The 17,865-nt window shown below is 43.5% G+C and overlaps 1 protein-coding gene across 1 annotated transcript in view; it reads left to right on the top strand.

Annotated features, from left to right (window-relative positions):
* The first annotated feature begins 2,655 nt into the window (after nt 1-2,655).
* Nucleotides 2,656-17,865, top strand: part of LOC143280262 (uncharacterized) — a 31,396-nt gene continuing 16,186 nt past the window's right edge. The window contains exons 1-2 of the mRNA XM_076584893.1: nt 2,656-2,763; nt 14,422-14,652. Of these exons, the coding sequence (XP_076441008.1) occupies nt 2,713-2,763; nt 14,422-14,652 (282 nt within the window). The 5' untranslated portion in view covers nt 2,656-2,712. The remainder of the gene's footprint in view (nt 2,764-14,421; nt 14,653-17,865) is intronic.

Raw genomic sequence — 17,865 nt, 5'->3', positions numbered from 1 at the left:
ACTGTCAGCGAACATTTCGTGCGCAGATTGGACTATTCAGCCATCTGCGCACTCGCAGATAGATTCATGAGCATCACCCACCCCACCACCACCACCACCACCACCCTGCCCCCATCCCCCAGCTGGCTGACAACGATGGTCACACACTGTATGAGGGATCTGCAGGAAAAGGAACAAACTGCACACACACACACACACACACACACACACACACACACACACGGACCGTTATTTCGCAGTATCTAGGCTGCACCTCCCCCCCCCCCCCATCCGCACCCCCTCCCCCCTCCCAATACTTCCAAAAGCAGTTACGATCAATGTTATCCAGGTTACTGACACAGCGCATTTCCAACGTTGTTTTGCAAACAGTGTGTCCATCAGCCACATTCACGTCTTCTTCACTCTCGTGCCCGTGCCAAGGCAACAATGAAAACAGTACGAGCTTTTTGTTTACCTCCCTTCAGCCGACACATCGATTTGGTGTAAGGTGGTGACGAGCGAAGTGTGCGTATGAAGGGGTGTGGGGGTGGGGTGGGGGGGGTCTGTGTGTGTGTGTGTGTGTGTGTGTACGCGCGCGCGCGTGTGTGTGTCTGCCTGTGTTTTTGTGTGTGTGTGTGTAGAATATATATATATATATATATATATATAGAGAGAGAGAGAGAGAGAGAGAGAGAGAGAGAGAGATCTTTCTCTCTTTGGATACACATTTATACATGTGTGTGTGTGTGTGCGGGGGGGGGGGGGGGGGGCGTGTGTGTGTTGGTGGGTGGGTGTGTGCGTGTCTGTGTCTCTGTCTATGTGTGTGTGTCTATGGGCGGTGGTGTGAGCATGCGCGCGTGTGTGTATGTTTTTTGTGTGTGTGGAGTGTGTACATGCGCGTGTGTGTTTAAGCGCATGCATGCGTGCGTGTGCATATGCATGTACATGTGTGTGTGTGTGTGTGTGTGTGTGTGTGCGCGCGCGAGTATGTATGGGCGGGAGTGTGCGTGCGCATGAGTTTGTTTTTGTGTTTTGTGTGTGTCAGTTTATGCGTGTACGTGCATGCACGCGTAAGTGTGTGTGTGTGTGTGTGTGTGTGTGAGTGTGTGTCTTGTGTCTGTGTTTAGGCGCACGCACGTGTGTATGTGTCCCCCTCTTCCCCCCCCCTTCCCCTCCCCAGCCCCCCCCCCCCCCTGGGCACCCCCCCCCCCCCCTCCCACACACACACAAACGTCCCCCACATAACTACGTAGAAAGGTTCACTGGGTCTAATGGTTTTGTATGGTTCATCACGAGAAAACCAGCCGTGCATAGAAAGGGAGACAAAACGGGTTAACAAGAAGGAAAGGTCACCCAAAGAAACGAAGTGGGGCGTGCATTTATGCATTTTTCTTGTCACAACGGATTTCTCTGTGTGGGAAATTCAATCTGCTGTCGCTAGGAAGAGTGTGTCACCACAATGCTGTGCCATCCATTGTTTCATACCTGTTTGTGAATGCATTTGTCTCAACTTTCTTTCTTTTTTCATGAATTCCTCTTCTTCTTCTGCTGCGTTCCTGGGCTGCAACTCGTATGCACACGAGTGGGATTTTACGTGTATGACCGTTTTTACCCCGCCATGCAGGCGGCCACACTCCGTTTTGGGGGTAGGGGGTGCATGCTGGGTATCTTCTTGTTTCCATAACCCTCCGAACGCTGACATGGATCACAGAATCTTCAACGTACGTACAGTGATCTCTGCTTGCGTATACACAGGAAGGGGTTTCAGGCACAAGCAGGTCTGAACATATGTTGACCTGGGAGATCGGAAAAATCTCCACCCCTTACCTACCAGGCGCCGTTACCGAGATTCGAACCCGGGACCCTCAGATTGAAAGTCCAACGCTTTAACCACTCGGCTATTGCGCCCGTCTTTTCACGAATAACTCTCTAATACATGCAGACTGAAGAAGATAAGGGGGGAAAGAAAAAAAACCCAAAACGAAACAAAACAAAAAAACCGAGTGGCGCTGTACTGTGGTGACGCACGCTTTCCCTTGTGAGATCAGTCACAGAGAACCCTTTGTTATTAAACATTTTGCTTTGAAAAACAAACAAACAAAAAACACGTAACACAGCACAACAAAGCAGAATTTAATCTAAAATAGATCAATTCCCCAACGTGAAAAATTCGACACCCAAACAAAGCACAATACGCTTTAGAATAGGTCAAACATAATACGCCATGTGAAAACTGGCACATATAAAAAAAGATTTTCTTTTTAAACCTAATCCATAAAACATAGCCTGAATCAATACGTCAACTGCTACACCATAGACCAGTCTGTCTACCCACCGCAGCAGCAGCAGACGACAAAGCAATAACACGTTGCGTCACGAAAGACCAGGCAGAACAAACGGTCCAAGTTGTGTGTGTGTGTGTGTGTGTGTGGCCAGAACTCCCGCTGTTTCTTTGGCCTCCAACGGCATCAACTGGCATCAAGAGGGCCGTTAAAAGTCAGTATTGGTGATCGGCATGGTTTTTGTCTGCTAACTACTGCAGTTCGCTGCCTCGTAAACCCACACCGCTGGTATTTGTGGTTGTGCGTGTTTTTTTCACTGGACTCTTTTTACATCAAGATATACAGGAGGAGACAAAAAAGGTGGTGCGGAAGAATTTGGAAAGAAGCAGACGACAGTTTTAAAAAGAAGTTGTTTAAAAAAAAAATCAAATCAAATCAAATCAAATCAAACATGGCGAAATCGGATTTGTTTGACGCTATTCGGAAAAACAGTTTACGACAGGTTGGTGGTTTGTTCATTAATGTTTCGGTTTTGTTGTTGTGTGTGCGTGTGCGTGAGAGAGACCACCAATCTAAACGTAGAAGTAGATCTGAGATCAGTAGAGAGAGACATACAGCGAGAGAGAGAAGTTTACTGATGTCTGTGTGTAATAGTGCGCTAGTGCAAACATTTCTTGCATTATTTTCCTTCTTTGTTTTCTTTTTTATTTATTCTTTTATTTATCTATCTATTTAGTTGCTGTTCATCTCCTTTTCTTTTTTTCAGTTAAGTTTCTTGAATGGTGAGAATGTTTCAATCAAATTGATGTATGATGCTTTCTGTATAAAAATTCAGGGACCCCCCCCCCCCCACACACACACACAGACAGAGAGAGACAGAGAGAGAGAGAGTAATTATTTTCATTTCCATGTTTGATAAGGCCTTCGTTGTTGTTTCTGCCGTCGTTTTTGAGTGATCAACAGTAGGTTTGTTTTTTTATTTGTTGAACCTTGCCTGTTACAAATGATTAGATTCACATACACACAAATTTCAATACAGACATCTAAAGTTAACATTAAACAACAGATGACGCAGAAAATTTAAACAAAGGGGACGACAAAGAGTGATAGAGAGATGGTACAGAGACGGACACATTCGCGCGTTCACACACACACACACACACACACACACACACACACACACACACACACACACACACACACACACACACACACACACACACACACACACACACACACACACACACACACACACACACACACACACATACGCACACACATTCTCATAAGAGGCAAATCATTTCTCTAATATGCAGATGGAAAATGAATTGTTTTAGGACAAAATATGTCAGTAATGTTTCTTGCATCTGTGGTGCTCACATAACAGCCGATCATATACCAACTTGCGATATGTTAAAGTCTCAAATCCCTGAACTGAAATCATCTTCAGTGTTGACGATCTTCAGCAGTCCACTGCTAATGTATGACTTTTTCAACTCCTTGTCAAATAGTCCTGTGGGTTCGCTGTTATAGTTGTTAGTTTTTCATTAGAAATATGTTATATTGTTATGTTTTTTTGTTTATTTTTTAAACAAAACTTAAATCAGTAATTTTCACACACACACACACACACACACACACACACACACACACACACACACACACACACACTTTCACTTACTCGTGTGCGTACACAGTAATCCCCCCCCCCCCCCTCCTCCCACTCGATTTTTTTCCTTCCCTCGTCTAATATCACTTACAGTGAAAAGACGTTAAATTAAAGAACGAACACACACACACACACACACACACACACACACACACACACACACAATGCGATTAAAAAAAAAAAAGAAGAAAAAAAAAGAACACGATAAATAAAGATATTCCCCATGAATCTTTCCCAAAGTCAAACTTACTCCACACCTAGCTATGGGTAAATTACAAAAAATGAAAAACAAACTTTGGTTTCATGTAGCTTTTCAGATGAAGTTTCTTCGAGAGTCTTAAAATTTTGGACATTTCTTTGAACTCGGTCTCCAATTACACCCATATTACAATATCACAATGATGGTGAATGTCGTAATGTCATGCTGCTGGCCAGCTTCCTTTCTCTCTCTCTCTCTCTCTCTCTTTCTTTCTTTCTTTCTTTCTTTATTTCTCTGTTTACTCCCCCACCCACACACACTCTCTCTTTATGTTTGTCTGATTGTGTGTGTGTGTCTCTCTCTCTTTCTTTATTTCTCTGTCTCTGTCTCTGTCTCTCTCTCTTTCCCCCACCCCACCCCCACACTCTGTCTGTCTGTCTACGCACGCACACATACATGTACGCACTCTCTCACATCCCCACAGCCTCACTCTTTCACACACACACACACACACACACACTCTCTCTCTCTCTCTCTCTCTCTCTCTCTCTCTCTCTCACTCACTCACTCACTCACTCACACACTAACACACACACTGGCGAAATGGGAGAGACTTACGAAGCAAAATATCTGACAGTCTGACTGTCAAACCAACCCACAAACCGTGCTTGCGATAGAATGTTTGTATGAGAGACTGGAGTTCAAATCTCGGTCAGGCAAACTGAAAGTCACTGTGCAAATTTTAAAGTCTGGTAAGTATACCTACCTTGTTATGGTGGCTGAGGATTTTCATGATTTAAAAAAAAAAAAAAAAATTTTAGGGGTGTTCGGCGGGGGGGAGAGGGGGGGGGGGGTTGTGGTGTGTGGAAATGTACTGCATAGATCTAGTCCAATGCATGAACCGCGACATAACAAGAACGACTGAGCCGTGCGCAGGCTTCTTGCCTGCCAAATTGAATTCATGGAACCCTGCAGACCGCTGCTGTCTGAATTCGAAGTTAGATGTAGAGTCTGGAATCTCTCACATGCTGTGTGCATAATGGGAAAATGATCATTTTAATTGATGAGCGGTTTTTGGTGGTGAATTTGGGACCAGACAGTAAACCGTGTTAACTGTACGCTGTGTGTTAACCCTGGACAATAGTGATGCAGATGTCAGTGTAGTTATTTGCTTTATGTGAAGTCTGGAATCTTTTAGGATTTTGTGCCAGTAACTGGTTTCATGTTTAATGAAACTGGGAATCACGATACATACTGTGAGTTGTGAGATCAACGGAAAACTACACCATCCAGTCCACTCTCTGAGTCGAATGAAGCGGTTTACTGTGGCAGGTTACGTGTATCGTGAAGTCTGGCACTGTGCAGACTGAAACGCCAATAGCAAAAAACAACCCGCTGAAACCATACATGATACCAGCCTCAGAGCCAGTTCAACAAGATAGCTGATAACATCCACAGCTCCACCGGAATGCTAAGCCATTCAGGAAAGAAGGGAGATTAACAACGGCGACAGTAACAGCGCGAGCTGCAAACTGTATCGGAAAACTGCACAATACTGGTGAACTGTAGGCTGTATTCGAAAACTGCATGATACAGGTAACGGGACCTTACAGGAACCTCTGTGTGAGCTGTAGGCTGTATTAGAAAACTGCATGATACTGGTGAAACAGAACCCTCTGTGTAAGCTGCAGGCTCAACTGGAAGGTTGCACCATACAGGCAGCTCTATGTGCGAACAGACAGCTTCCACTTCTGCAGGACGAAACACTTTAATGTGAGCTGTTGGCTGTGTAGGGAGCCTTCTATGTCAACAAAGGCTATAAGGATAACGGAACCCAACAGAGAGCCCGTTGTCTCAGTTGTAGACTCTATAGGAAAACTTAGCCCCACGAGGAACCCTCCCTGTCAGCTGTAGGCTCTATGGGGAAACAGAACCGTACATGGAACCCTCTGTGTGTTAACTGTAGGCTCTATGGGGAAAAAGAACCCAACAGGGAACCCTCTATGCGTTAACTGTACGCTCTATGGGGAAACAGAGCCTTCTGTATGTCAGCTGTAGGCTCTATAAGAAAACAGAATAGTACAGAAGCCCTCTGTGTCAGCTGTAGGCTCTATAGGAAAACAGAACCGTACATGGAACCCTATGTGTGTTAACTGTAAGCTCTATGGAGAAACGGAACCGTACATGGAACCCTGTATGTGTTAACTGTAGGCTCTGTGGGGAAACAAAACCCTACGGGGAACCCTGTATGTGTTAACTGTAGGATCTATGGGGAAACAGAACCCAACAGGGAACCCTCTATGTGTTAACTGCAGGCTCTATGGAGAAACAGAACCGTACATGGAACCCGCTGTGTGTTAACTGTAGGCACTATGGGCAAACAGAACCGTACAGGGAACCCGCTGTGTATTAACTGCAGGCTCTATGGAGAAATAGAACCCTACACAGTCCTATGTGTGTCAACTGCAAGCTGTATAGAACCCTGCATAGAGCCCTTTGTGTCAGCTGTACGCTCTATATATAGCCAAACGAAACGATACAAACAATACAAGACAGAACAAAAGAACACAAGGTTTTTTTTTTCGATCGTGATCAATATCAATCTGCGGCGCAAGCTGACGTCGAGGCACAGGAGGAGTGGGGATAATCGGGATGGGGTATTGTTCCCGATGATCCGAAATCGATTAATGTCACAAGGGAACTGACACCGTCTTCTGCATCGTTATCATTATTGACTGTCGGTTTTGTTCAGAGCGTAATCCTCGTGTTCTATAGTATGGATTTGTCATTGGGGCATCGGTAATGCTTTTTTCTGTCCAGTTTTAGATTCCAGTTCAGAAGAGTGAGGAAAAGGAAAATGGGTCAGCGTACGCAGCTAATGGGTGCACGCACTGTACAAGAGTGTGTTTGTCTACGTGCGTGTGGGAAGGGGAGGGGGTGTGCTTGCACGCTCTTGAATTTTCTTCACCAGGATTCATCCAGTATACTTCATTCCCACCTCCACAGCATTCTCACCAATCTGCCTAATCCATACACATCAGCGATCGATCAGTTAGATGGTCTCCATAGTGAACACATGCACACTTCCACAAGACTTATTCAAACCAGTTTCCGAGCTGGTGACAATTGATTTCTCTTTGCTGCAGAAAAAAAAGGAAATATATCCCCCTAAAAAAAATCCTAACACACAACGGTAACTTAGCAGCTTTCTTTAGGGTAAAATCTAAAGGAGTGTTGTTGGCTTCCGGCCTGGCGTTTGAATGTCTGGCACTGTACTGTATTGTCTGGGCCCCAATAGTCAGGATCGATCTTCTGCTAGTGTTCACTGCTTGGGGACCTTCGATTATTTCGGTATAGTTTTCTGCTTTCGGCAGTGTCAGACTATGCAGGCCTGGGGACCAACAGCCGTCCTTCATATTTTCTGTGTTTAGCCCACTCAGTACGGCCAGTCCTCTCTTCTCCTCTACAGAGACCCCTCGGATGTCCAGTGGGTGTCTCAATGACCCAACCTTTAGCTTCCGTCGTCAGAATTGTGGTATTCTTTGTCAACATTCACCTCTTCAGTATAAGAGCCTTCTGCTTGCAATATTTTGATGGTGGTAACTGGGGTGAAACGCTGTTAACGTCGTCTCTTTCGCCGTTCGTATGGAGAGAGTTAGCACTTGGGGAGATCGTGGAGATTGGGTTGGGACCTCTGCCCAATTGGAACAGAACGGCTGCGCAGAAATATAATGATTCTATAACCTTTGAGATACCACTGATGTTCTGCCATGAAAACGTCAGGCACACAAATGTGAAGCGTGTCTCAATCTGAAACAAGTCCGTCCCATCATATAATGGCTACCCCCGAAAACGGAGTATGGCTGCCTACATGGCGGGGTAAAAACGGTTGTACACGTAAAAGCCCACTCGTGTGCATACGAGTGAACGTGGGAGTTGCAGCCCACGAACGAAGAAGAAGACATGCAATGGGTGACCACTTTAACCGATAGCTAACCGCGCTTGCTTCAGGAAAGACAAACAAGTCCCGTACCTTCATCATGAACTTACAGCTGAGGCGCCTCAGTAGGAATTGAACATACGGTCCCTTGCATTGGTGACAAGCACTTTGCTCATCGGATCTATAGACCCCGCTATTAGTAATATATCGTATGCTATTGTTATTGAGCGATAATCTGTACTGTGTTTACGGCTGATAGATTAGAATTCAGTTGTCTTCGAGCTAGATTAAAAAAAAAAAAAAAAGTCAGTGTGTGTATATGTCTACATCCTGTATCTGATAAACATTTTTCCTCATTAAACATTTCATTCAAAATATCCTGTAAAACATGTATTTGTTGTTGAACTTCACGATGGGAACGGACATAATTGTCATCTGCAGTTAAGTGACTATCTCTGTGTGTGCTGCTGGCGTCAGAAAGCGGTTGTATTTCCCCAGGCACAATAGGCCCCTATTAACCGGTTTTGTGCAAGTAGTATACTACGTAACGGCTACAACTACTACCAGTAATCTGTGCTGTATTTACAAATGCTCTGTCTGATTGTCTGTCTGTCTGTCTCTGTCGCCCCTCCCCCCCCCTCTCTCTCTCTCTCTCTCTGTCTTTCCCTCTCTCTATCTCACAAACAACCCAGTCAGACCCAACCATCTTTGTGCTCCTCATTACTCAGCGAACACCAAGTGAACATGCATCATTTGTTGGCCGGTGTGACGTCCCGAAATGACCTCACCCTCAAATCAACTCCGTGGATCTTTTTTTTTTTTTATTTTTTTTTAAATCTTTTTTAATGGGATAGGCCTGAAATGACTCCAACAAGGAGTTAGCATAGGACGACTCTAACCCTTGTCCTGAAATGCCACCCACCCCCCACATCCCCCCACCCACCCATCCCCCCGCCACCCCGCCGCTGCCGCCCTTTCTTTTGAATTAAAAAAGTGAATCAGTCAGAAAGAATAACTTAGTATATTGCTAGAGGAAAAACAGGGTGCAGTTAATTTGGGGCATTGAGCCCCAAACACACTTCAGTCTTTGCCCTGAACCCCCCCCCCCCCCCCCCCCCCCCCCCCCGGTGAGTTAGACTGGGTTGGTATCTTTTCAACTCCAGCTGTCATTCTGCGGCACGACCATGTCCATCCACAAAACCGTGAGTGGAGTAATTCAGGACTAGCCAAAAAAAAAAACGAAACGAAAAAAAAAAACCTCCGAGGAGAGTTGTTTTTTTTTTTGTTTTTTTTTTAAATTTATTTATTTATTTTTCCCTTGCAGAGAAGGTTATATTTGTCAAGAAACATGTAATCACATTTCACATTTGGGTAAACAATATAACAAAATACATTGTTTGATTCCTACAAAAACAATGAAGCATTACACCGTAGAATCTGCTTCAAGGAAAAACACATAAACACTGACCCTCGCTTCACTGAAGTTATATCATTCATCCAACTGGAAGGTTTTTTTTGGTTTTTTGTTTTTGCATCTCCCCAATCCCAACAAACACACACACAGTGAGGCCCACACACACACATACTCTTTAACGTATAATCCCTCGGTCAATATACCACAAAACTAGCAACATAATCTCCTTCTGAGACATCGAGGGAACACCGAGAATAATCCAGTTTAATACAGGTTCTTAGAATGTACAATCATAATCATGAAGAAAAAAACACAACAGTATTATCAATTATTATTGTTATCAAAACATCAAAACCTGTTACATAATATTGTGTATATTCTAAGCTAGCCATCTGTCCGATCATTATGTTATTCTCTTTCTCTCTTACATACACAGAGTAGCAAACAGCCAGACACAAACACGCACACACCCCTCCCCCCCCTCCAACACACACATATGCACAAAACGCTCGCTCTCGCACACTCTCGCGCGCACATTCACACACACAGACATTGGCAAACGAAATGGGCTACACACAAACACTTGAATGTTGGCATAATGGCACCAAAGCATTTGATATTTCAATTCAACACTGATACATAAATGGCAATTGAGATTTAGCATATGGTGTTGCAGAAATTCGCCTGTCGCCGGTATGTCTGTACGTGTGGTTGGCAGTGTTGTATACAAAAATAAAATACACTAAAGTAGAAATAAGACAGCAATGATACTTGCAGCAAAAAACTAGTTTCTTTAACCATTCTTATATATTCCGATGTACCATACTAATCATTTAAATCGCTTACTATTCCCATGTACGGGAACCACTTCTGTTCAAATTTGTTATAGCGCATTTCCATTCTGGACACATATTTTTCAGTGCGGTAGTTGTACTGTACTTCCTTCACGAATGCTGATATTGTTGGTCTGATTTTACTGATTCTGCTTTTGTATATAAGGAGAGTCTTTTAGTGACCTGTGAATGGTCATTCTAATTATATCCCAGATTAACCACCCTTTGCAAAATGTGTGTGTGTGTGTGTGTGTGTGTGTGTGTGTGTGCTGTTGCTGTTGCTGCTGCTGCTGCTGTTGTTGTGTCTTCTTCTTCATCATCTTCTTCTTCAAAAATCATTATTATTGCTCAGCCGTTGGATTGGAAGGAGATATTGTTTGGAAGGGGGTTATCGGGGAATCAACCCAGAAAAACTCCACGAACAGCATCTTGCCATGTAAGTGCCATCAAATGTCCATTTTGCAAAATACTGATTTTCATGTGGAAGAAGGGGCTGGAGAAACTGAGGCAGGAGGTGGAGTTTAAAAACAATTAAACAAACTGTCCTGAACTAACTCCAAGGGGAGTGTATCAGGGCCGACTAAAGGGGAGTCACAACCGTGCTTGGGGGTCATTTTCAGGCTCTTCACCGGCTCGTCAATTATGCACACGCCTTTAATTAGAGGAAAAGAGGACAAAATCGATCACGGTGGCCACGACTCTTTCCTGGGCTGTAAACAAGACGGAGGAAAATGACTTCTGCTGCGTCACAATAGTGCACGCACCTGTGTAGTGCTATATTATGCATAAGCATCAGGCCGGAACGAGAGGGAAAAATCGACAAAAAGAAGATGAAGAAAAAGACGACGAGCAACTGATGGTGGGAGGATAAACAAAAGGAAAACAACGACTCGTGGAATCATATTATGATATGATAATAGATTATATCGAAAGACGTTTTGTTTTTTTATTCACACAGGACAATTCTTAACAAAATGATGATAATAAATTTTTTTTTAAAGAAATAAAATATAGAAAGAGTAAGATTTGAAAACGAAGGGTGTGTGTGTGTAGGGGAGGGGGAGTACAAGAAAAGCAAAGGATTTTATAAAGAAGAGAAACTTTGTCTATGAAAATCAGTAAATACAAATCACCGCCGGTAAGGTTTCAGTTTCAGTTTCAGTGGCTCAAGGAGGCGTCACTGCGACGGTACGGAAGAAGAAGAAAGGAAAATACTCGAACAGGGACACATGAAGGAAGGAAGACAGAAAGAAAGAATAGACGAAAAAGTCAACAACACACGCAGTACAGCACAAATAAGGAAAAGGGTAACCAAGAACTGAACGGCTGACTGACATGATTCTTTTCTTCTTCATCTTCAGCGTTCCCAGACCATGTTCACACGGTCAGTCCAGAGAAGGTAACGAAGTCCGCAGTCCGCTGGAGCTCTGTCGCCGTTCCCCACAACTTATCCTGGAGCGCTGCGGGACTGGGCCAGATCTGGCCATCAGCTCTTTGTGTAAACTGACAGAATAAAGTCAAAGAGAAAATGAGAAAAGACAAAACAATATATAATGGAGAAAGTAACGGCAGAGAAAGAACTCCAGAACAGAATGCGATAAAGAAAGGGAGGAAGGAAAAGAAACAAAACAAAACAGAACGTCAGTGGTAGACAGATGGCATTCACACACACACGCGCACGCACGCGAAGAAAGGGAAATAAAAATATAAAGGACGGAAGAGGACCGAATGAAATATGCATAGGAGAACACGGGGCAAGCGCTGCATCCGAGTGATTAGAAGATCTTGACTTTAACACGAGGCTCCTGCCTGGGTTCGAATCCCGATCGCGACGCATAATGCATTAGGGGCGGAGTTTTTGTTGTTGTTGTTGTTGTTGTTGTGTTTTTCCCACCTCCCAGATCAACATGCATTCAGTCCTGCTTGTGACATACTCAGCTTCTTGTGTTCACACGCGCAGAAAGTGAATACTCACGTTAAAGATTCCTTAATCCCTGACAGCGTTCGGTGGGTTATGTGAACACGAACACAGCACACCTACACAAACGGAGCACGGCTGCCTAAACGGAAGAGGGAAACTGTCATCGACAAATAACCCCACTCCTAAATTTGGATGAATGTGTGAGGTTTTAGCCCACGAACGCAGGCGAACTCGGAGACAGCAGAAAATGAAATAAAAAGATAAGATGGAAGGACAAATTGGCACTGAGCATTTATCAAAAACTGAAATCGTAACTATAAAAGGGAAGAACATTGAAACTAATTACCAGCTATTAGAAAGAAAAAAAGAAAGAAAAAAAAACCGCACTCAAGAACTCACGTGAAATTTAGTGCAGACTAGAAGTTAATGAATACATCAGCTTTTCTTTATTTCATATTGAGCGATTCGCATTATTGGTTTCAATCTAATTTTGAAAATCATTGATAGATTCAAGAAAAGAACTAAACTTGGTATTAATTTCTTTAACAACTTCCTAAACCTCTCTCTGTGTCTCCCTGTCTCTGTCTCTTTCTCTGTATCTGTCTCTCTCTCTCTTTCTTTCTTTTCCCTTTCTCTCTCTCTCTCTCTCTCTCTCTCTCTCTCTCTCTCTCGGGAAAGCATGGTGCAACATTCACACATGACTATTTAGAGCTGTTTTTGTTGTCATTGGCTGATGATGTTGCCTTATTGTCTGAAACCGTTATCGGCTTACAAACGCAGCTGAATAGTTTGTCTCGTGCAGCCTCTGCACTACATTTAAAAGTGAACAAGGATAAAAGTAATATCATTGTTTTCAGAAAGGGAGGGGGGGGGGTACTTAGCTGCCAGAGAAAGATGGATTTACAATGGAGTATCTATGCCTGTAGTGAACGCGTACAAATATTTAGGAATTTATTTTACTACAAGACTGAGTTTTGTGGCAGCATGTGGTGACTTAGTCAGTAGAGCCAAAAACGCATTGTTGTGTATTCTACAGAAATTATACAAGCTAAAAAATAATTCCATGAATACGCTTTTAAAGTTATTTGATTCACAAGTTCAACCCATGTTACAATATGGTGCTGAGATATGGGGCTTAGATAATGCAGCATTTCTTTGTGAAAAAAGTACATTTGTTTGCGCTCAAGAAATTTTTAGGAGTAGAAATGCGAACACCTAATGATTTTGTACATGGAGAAACAAACAGGTACCCTATTTATATAAATTCATGTATAAGATGTATTAGTTATTGGCTTAAGTTAACGAGAATGAATGCGTCTAGATTACCACATAAATCATATCGAACCTTGCTTGATCTGGATGCACGTGACAAAAGAAACTGGGTTTCGAACATCCGCTGTAAATTGTATATATATGGATTTGGTTACGTTTGGTTAAACCAAGGCGTAGAGAGTATTGACGAATTTCTTAGAGTATTTAAAGAAAGGGTAGTTGCATGTAGATGGCAGGAATGGGATTTTCATAATAGTAATAGCGAGAGATTTAATGTTTACAGAACATTCTGCACCGTACCGGATGTCAAAACGTGTTTATTTTTAAACATAGATCGACACTTAAAGTATTCAATGGCAAGATTTAGGCTTGGTATTTCTGATATTGCAGTACATTATTACCGATATAGAATACATAATGCAACTGATCTAAGGTGTAAACTTTGCAACAAGGAGGAAGAAAATGAAGTACATTTCGTCCTAACTTGTCCTGTCCTGCATGACTTAAGAACAAGGTATATATCATCCAAATTTTGTAAATTTCCCAGTCAGCATAGATTAGCATTACTCATGGCTTCTCAGCATGAACAGACCATTCGCAATTTGTCAATTTATTTGTTGAAAGCATTTAGACTGCGATCAACTCTGATGTCTTAGAATATTGAAGTTTGTTCTTGATGATATGACTGCTCATTTTTTGTTGCTTTTCTTACATGATCATGTGTATGTACCCCTTCATGAGGGGCAATGGCCTATACATGAATAAATTATCCGTATCCGTATCTCTCTCTCTCTCTCTCTCTCTCTCTCTCTCTCTCTCTCTCTCTCTCCTTCACCCCTCCTCTCTCTCTCCCCCTCTCCCCTCCTCTCTCTCTCTAATCAAACTCAAAACGCTCAGTTTCCCCACACACAGATGCAGCTTCTCCTGGAAAGCGGATGTGACGTGGACTGCAGGAACGCTAACTCGGAGACGCCGCTGATGGTGGCGCTGTACTGCCTACGTCAGGAGCAGCGGGAACGTGCGGTCAAACACCTGCTGGACACCGGAGCGGACGTCAACGCCCGGAGCGGTCAAGGCCGGACAGCGCTGTCCTACGCCTGCGCTCTTGACCAGGTGGACTCCGTCAGACTTCTGCTGCAGCAGGTGAGGTTTCGGGATGCACGTTTAGTTTATAACTTGAATGATAATGATGATAATAATGATATCGGTGGAGTGATGGCTCAGAGGTAACTCGTCCGCCCAGGAAGCGAGAGAATCTGAGCGTGCTGGTTCGAATCACGGTTCAGTGGCCGGTATTTTCTCCCCCTCCACTAGACCTTGAGTGGTGGTCTGGACGCTAGTCATTCGGATGAGACGATAAACCGAGGTCCCGTTTGCAGCATGCACTTAGCACATGTTAAAGAACCCACGGAAACAAAAGGGTTGTCCCTGGCAAAATTATGTAGAAAATCCACTTCGATAGAAAAAAAAATGTACGCAGGAAAAAAATACGTGTGTAGCGACGCGCTCTCCCTGAGGAGAGCAGCCTGAATTTCACACAGAGAATTCTGCTGTGACAAAAAAGAGAAATACAAATACAAATGATGATAATAATGATAATGATGATGATCATGACGATGATGATGATGATGAATAACAATAATGCTGGTAAGGATAATGATAATGAGGATGATAATGATGAGGATGATATGATGATGATGATGTTAAGTTGTTTTTTTGTTGTTTTTTTTGTGGTTTTTTATAAAGCGCCTAATGGAATGAATTTACTCTAAGCGCATTGCAATTACAATAGTTCCAATTTCGGGAGAGAAAAAAATAGTTGCTTAGATAGATATCTATAGATAGATAGATGTGTGTGTGTGTGTGTGTGTGTGTGTGTAAAATTCGAACACCCAAAACCCAAATACAACACCCCAAAAAATCAGCACCACTCTTCTTCCCACCCCTCCACTCAATCCCTCAACAACACACACTGAAAACAGAAACAAGCACACACCCACACTCTCGCAGGATTAAAGGCAGTTCTAAACAGAGGAGACTTGGGGTTGATTATGAAGGTGGAGGTGGACTAGGTGTGTCTTAAGTCATGCATAACCGAGGGGATTTGGAGAACACAACTGTCTGATGATGAACATTGATTGATTAAACAACAGCAGAAGCCGAGTGGTTACTTTGAGACTGGGTTTTGTTGTTGTTCCAGTTGCTGTTGTTGATTGTTCTTTTAGGGGCAACATACATTAATTATTTACACACACACACACACACACACACACACACACACACACACACACACACCAAGAAAACATATTTTTGCTTGAACACTTCTGTGGATCTGTAAGAGTTGACATTGGTACGCTCGCAAGCAGGCCTCTCTCGAGTATATGCGAGAGAGAGGAGATACATATACACACGCGTGCACGTGCACCCAACACACACACACACACACACACACACACACACACACACACACCGGTTTAGTTGCAACAATATTTGATTAATGGCAAAGAAACTGGGACCTTCACAGCAACCCCCATTCTCTCTCTCTTCTTCTTCTTCTTCTTTTATTTATTTACTTATTTGGTCAGAAAATGAAACCGGTTTTGCCAGAATCGGTCCAAGTTCGTCTGCGTTTTCATCTCCGTCATGCGCTTGGCTGTGTTTTCAACAATGATTTGTTGATGTTTGTTGTTACCCAAGGTTCGATTGTGAACTCAGTACACTCTTTGCTTCGATACACGAGATTTGTTATTAGTGGTGTTGCGGGTGGGGATGCGGGGAATGATTCTGTATGGCCAGTGGCGTGGATTGAGTGAATGGGTAGAGGATTCATTTTTCTTTTTGATTTTTAAATCACAGTTGTAGAACAGTTTTTTCATTCGCCCCTTCACTCCCATCACGCCCCACGCCCCCCTCTCTCTGAAAGTTGAAGAAGAAAAAAAAAAAAAGGTACTTAAGTCTTTTACGACCATTATCGAGGCAGTGAAATCACTTGTGTCTACGGCTTTGCATAGAAAGCTGGGGCCCAATCCACTGACATGTGTATGTATATATATATATATATATATATATATATATTTTTTTTTTTTTTTTTTTTTTTTTTTTTTAAGATCATTGGGCCCAATCCTGCCCTTTCCGCCGTTTAGTTAACCTTCCCAACCGAAGTCAGGAACCGTCATTCACACCTGGGTCTCTAGAGTGACTGAGGAAAATCGGGGTAGAGTGCATTTCCCAAGGACACAACACCAGGCTAAAACGGGGCCTCGAACCCTGATCTCTCGATCTGCCAATCATCCAGTCTTTCATCATTCATTCCTTTGTTGTTGTTGTTGTTATTGGAGCCACGCCCCATAAACGTGAAGCGGCGAGGAGAAACGAGAGTCCTGTCTTCCATGTTTCTGCATCATTGAATGAAAATGTGTGTGCGCCCCTTGATTACGTCACCGCTCACGCAACGAGTTCATCAGAGTGACGGCCTTTGACGAGAGGAGATAGTGAATATTTCATTCTGCTGTCTGCTGTCTCCACACACCTCCCTCTCTTTCTCCTTCGCGCTGCGAGCCATGGACGATTCAGATTGGGAAAGGGGGAGAAATTAATGCGACGTTTCCGGTTTTTTTGGGTTTTTTGTTGTTGTTTTTCTGTGCCTTTGAACAGAGGGAAAGAAAGAAACAGAATCGTGAGGTTAAAATTTGATGATCCCCTTCGCGTCACTGACTGCGAAATGTTGCACACATTTCCTTTTTTTTTTTTTTTTTTTTTTTATATAAATCTAAAGACACCCCCAACCCTCTTATCTCATTCACATAGGGGTTTTTTTAACTGACACAGATCACACCACACAGGGCATCCAGATCACCTTACTGAAACGAACACCCCCACACAAACCATCTGAAACGAACCACCCCACACAAACCATCTGAAACGAACCACCCCACACAAACCATCTCAAACGTACAACCCCACACAAATTATCTCAAACAAACCGCTCCCACAAACCATCTCAAACAAACCACCCCCATACAAACCATCTCAAACGAACACCCCACACAAACCATCTCAAACGTACCACCCCTCCACAATCCATCACAAACGACCCCCACCCCCACCCCATACACACACACACACCACCAACCATCTCAACCCCCCCGCCCCCAACCATCTCAAACGAACACCCCACACAAACCATCTCAAACGAACCACCCCCCCACAAACCATCTCAAACGAACCACCCCCACACAAACCATCTCAAACGAACCACCCCACACAAACAATCTCAAACGAGCCAGCCCCCCACAAACAATCTCAAACGAACCACCCCATACAAACCTCAAACGAGCCACTCTCACACAAACCATC

The sequence above is a fragment of the Babylonia areolata genome, chromosome 3 (assembly GCF_041734735.1).
Source record: "Babylonia areolata isolate BAREFJ2019XMU chromosome 3, ASM4173473v1, whole genome shotgun sequence".
NCBI classification, from domain to species: Eukaryota; Metazoa; Mollusca; class Gastropoda; order Neogastropoda; family Buccinidae; genus Babylonia; species Babylonia areolata.
The sequence above is the reverse complement of the archived record's forward strand: the minus strand, read 5'-3'. Positions and strand labels throughout refer to the sequence as shown.